The sequence below is a fragment of the Dendroctonus ponderosae genome, unplaced genomic scaffold (assembly GCF_020466585.1).
Source record: "Dendroctonus ponderosae isolate FM_Combo_2020 unplaced genomic scaffold, Dpon_F_20191213v2 Dpon_F_20191213_11, whole genome shotgun sequence".
Lineage (NCBI taxonomy): Eukaryota > Metazoa > Arthropoda > Insecta > Coleoptera > Curculionidae > Dendroctonus > Dendroctonus ponderosae.
The window spans coordinates 7,117,113-7,120,643 of record NW_026017213.1 but is presented as its reverse complement, the minus strand read 5'-3'; the positions used below and the strand labels follow the sequence as shown (position 1 = coordinate 7,120,643).

Sequence of the window (3,531 nt, the reverse complement as noted above, 5' to 3'; positions counted from 1 at the left end):
AATAATCTTGCGCCACCCTTGCACAAAAGGACGATAATTTTTCTAATTTCATAGATAACAGAAGACCCTGATAACACTTGTCCACTTTTAATGGCTGTGGTTCATACACACTGGAAAGTGCAGGAAAATTGGGCCGATTTCTCCGCAGCTGCATATTAGCGCCTTAAATGGACAGAGCTTAAATTTTATTAGCGCCTTAAATACACACACAATTGCTGGTTTCCTTCCCCTTATTCTCATAAATTTGCTTTGGCAAACGAAAACAACGAAGAATGTGAAATCAGTGGCTGAATTCAGCAACTAAATGCCTCATGATGGCCACTTCCAGAAACAACTTCCACCGATAAATCTCAATCTTAGTAAATTGCCTTTACAATTGAAACGTTCGCTTAATACAACGCAATCCGATCACAAATCCCTGCTTAGTCTTCTAAGTCTCCATTTGTGCAGCGTTTTGAAAAGGAATCAATCCGGTCAGGGACTTAAATTCCCGTGAATCGATGGGATTGTCGATTCCCGGCCCAAAATTAAATTTACCATCTTAGACATTCGATTTTCCTGCTGAACAAATATCGGTGCGTGATTGATTTTGTCTAATCTGGCTGTATTCGTAATTGACAGGCCTGCAGCCAACAATTTACGGCTCGAAACCGATTAGATTAGTTATCAGCGGGTGGATGGTTGCTGTTGGAGTGCAATTTTGCTGGCAAAGCTTCCAGCAAGTTTAATTTAAAATGAGGCAAACTGGGTCCAAACTTTAACAAAAAAACTTAAAAAAATACAACATTGCCAGCCTGTGGAGACTCGAAACGCAATCACAGCGAAGAAAAATGGCCTCATGCATTTTTCATCGCAAGGCATAACCTTTCCCGACGTGAACTCCCATGTATAAAACAGAAGCCCTCTCCAGCCCGGAAAAAATCTTACCTTTTTCCAATGGGGCCCTCTTGTATTTTTCCAATCGTTTAACGGCAATGGCCTCCAGACGCACCCTGGCGGCCGGATACTCCTTCAGGACGTCCCACATGTCCTTTTTGCTCAGCACAAACAGATCGCTGTAGCCTACAGAGCGGACACTGGCCGTCCTTCTGTTGCCTAATTGCGGATTGGAGAAAGAGCAATGAAGATAAAAACAGTTTGGTGCCAACTCGGGCCCTAAGTACTAGACAAGATGAATTAAACTAGTAGGTGGAGGGCAGAAACTTGAGGATTCAACAAGCTTCATGCGTACTTTGGTCACTGAAAATGCCCGGTTGATTCAACAATCGCAAGGTCTCTAACCTAAGTAGGTGAAGCAGGACTCTGTTCAATCTAGATAAGTCATCTATTCTGGGGGATTTGGGGGTGGTTTTCTGGAAGGTTATTTGCTAGTTTCTGTTAAAGTTTTCCGGGCGAGTGACAGGAGGCCTGGATCTGCAATTTCAGCGGACTTTTGTCAACATATCCAGAATCTAAAGCTGAAATTTTCATGAAAATCGAACACTAATCGGGGAAATCTTGTCGAAATCACGTTATGCATTCCGTCGCCCTTCATGAGCCCACCAAAGAAGCCTTGACCAAGCCAACCTTTTGACAAAATATAATTCTGTAGAGGATGTTTGGCGGAAGCTGTTATTGAACGCTCGACTGTCTTGCAATATTTGCAAATTTCACTATCGACTTCTGCATACCCTTTGCGTGTTTGATCCACACTTTCTTACACCCATAACTCGCCAATTTTCCAAAAATGCTCTGATTCGTAGAATTCTGGACAAAATATCAGTCTGTAGATGATTCATAGAGTTTCATGAAAATTCGAGGCAAAGCTGATCTGCGAGCTGCAGAGAATCAAAAAAAAAATTGTTTGAAGTAAATCGCGTACTTAGACGGAATATTAAGGAAAGTTCGAAATGCATTTTCATTGTGTGATCAACTGTGAGGTGGGCTGTTGGACCATCAAGGGGTAGAAAATGGAGGTTTTGGGCACCAGCTTGCAGAAAACTGGTAAAATGACTCCTAATCCATAAGTTTTCGAATCGCAACTGAAGTGTTATCGATTATTTACCTTTTCTGCCCTTGCGGATTTTCCAAAACATTGATTTGGATATATTTTCTGCTTTACTAAAGACATTTTATGTTTTCGTTCCAGGTAGCACGAAGCAGCTTTCGGTTTTTTGCGGGACTAATGGACAGAAAATGAGGATAGTGCGCCAGCTTGGAGAAAGCTGATAAGAACCTCTATCTATAAATTCCTAGACTTGAATTGCAGCGAATTTGTTGAGAAGCAACTGATCTTTTATGGCTTTCTTTGCCCTGTTCATTTTCTTTGCCTATTTCAAATAATTGCCTTTGGACTGAGTTTCCGTTATACCCAATAAGTTTTTTTTAAATTCCAGATGCATTTCTTGCAGTTTATTTTATTGTTGCATTTAATATTTCTTCGACGAGGAACGACGGGGGAGTTTCTGGATTTTCTAATGGCGTTTTTTTTGCTTTTGGAAAATTCATTTAGAGCTGGACCCAAACGGTGAGAAAAATGTGCCGACACCAAACAAAACAAAGCAGATTTTAGCACAGAGAGGGGCAAATTCGTGCCAAAAGAACTGGACTGCTGCAGCCGTCATTAAGCCCCAAATCCGATATTAAAGCGCTTTGCGACTCCGCCAGTTCCATATTTATGGTCGGAACGAAAGGGCCCACGAAATGTGCCTTGGATGGCTGCCAAAAGCGTTCGATGTACCCCCAAAACGTGTCACCTGGAAATATATGCCTTTCGACGGCATGTTCCATTCTGCTTATTTGGAACTGATTGGGATTGGACTTTGGAACCGATAGAATGACGAATGCTTCTCCAATGTGGAAATATTACGGATCCCGTATCGATTGTGGACGGCAAATGTCTTCAGACTTTGCATGGAACTGTTCCTTAACGAATATTTTTGCGAAAGATCGACGAAGGAATTTTAGTGGAAACTTCAACATTACCTACTAGCGGGGGGTGTAATATAATAACGAGATTAAACACTACCTGATTCTATTAGGGCTTTGCATTAGGGTTGTGAGAAAATCAATGCAATTTCCGGTAAAGCACTAATAGAACTGAGGTTCAAATGGTTAAGACTAGTAAAATACCATAAAAGGGTAATAATAAGCCAGGCAGGATCGGTTGATACGACATGCCGACATGCAAAGATGCCCGATTGTTCCTGCTGGAGCAGGGCGGACACTGAAAGGTCTGCGCTGCTTGCTCCAGCTCGGAAGAATCAGGCATCCGTTGTTCTGGGTTGCCAACAGCCATCAAGTAGAACAGAGGAGAGTGAAAAGTGAAAAGAAATACGAAAAGTGGCGGTCTTCCCAGTGTCGCTCCTTGCCTGCCGACGATATTTACCCAGCCATTTACCTGCCGTGCCCATATTCAAGATGGAGATCTCACCAAAGTAGCTTCCGGCCTTGAGGGTGGCCAACACGTTGCGTCCATTATCGGCCACCACCTGAAGACGCCCTCGATTTACTATGTACATTTCTTTCCCAACTTCGCCTGCAAAATTCACC

The 3,531-nt window shown here is 42.6% G+C and overlaps 1 protein-coding gene across 1 annotated transcript in view; it reads right to left on the bottom strand.

Moving 5' to 3' along the window:
• LOC109542728 (potassium/sodium hyperpolarization-activated cyclic nucleotide-gated channel 1) overlaps nt 1-3,531 on the bottom strand; it is a gene marked incomplete in the record, with an annotated part of 82,891 nt that overhangs the window by 11,864 nt on the left and 67,496 nt on the right. Inside the window, 2 exon segments of the mRNA XM_048662638.1 lie at nt 928-1,095; nt 3,368-3,517. Of these exon segments, the coding sequence (XP_048518595.1) occupies nt 928-1,095; nt 3,368-3,517 (318 nt within the window).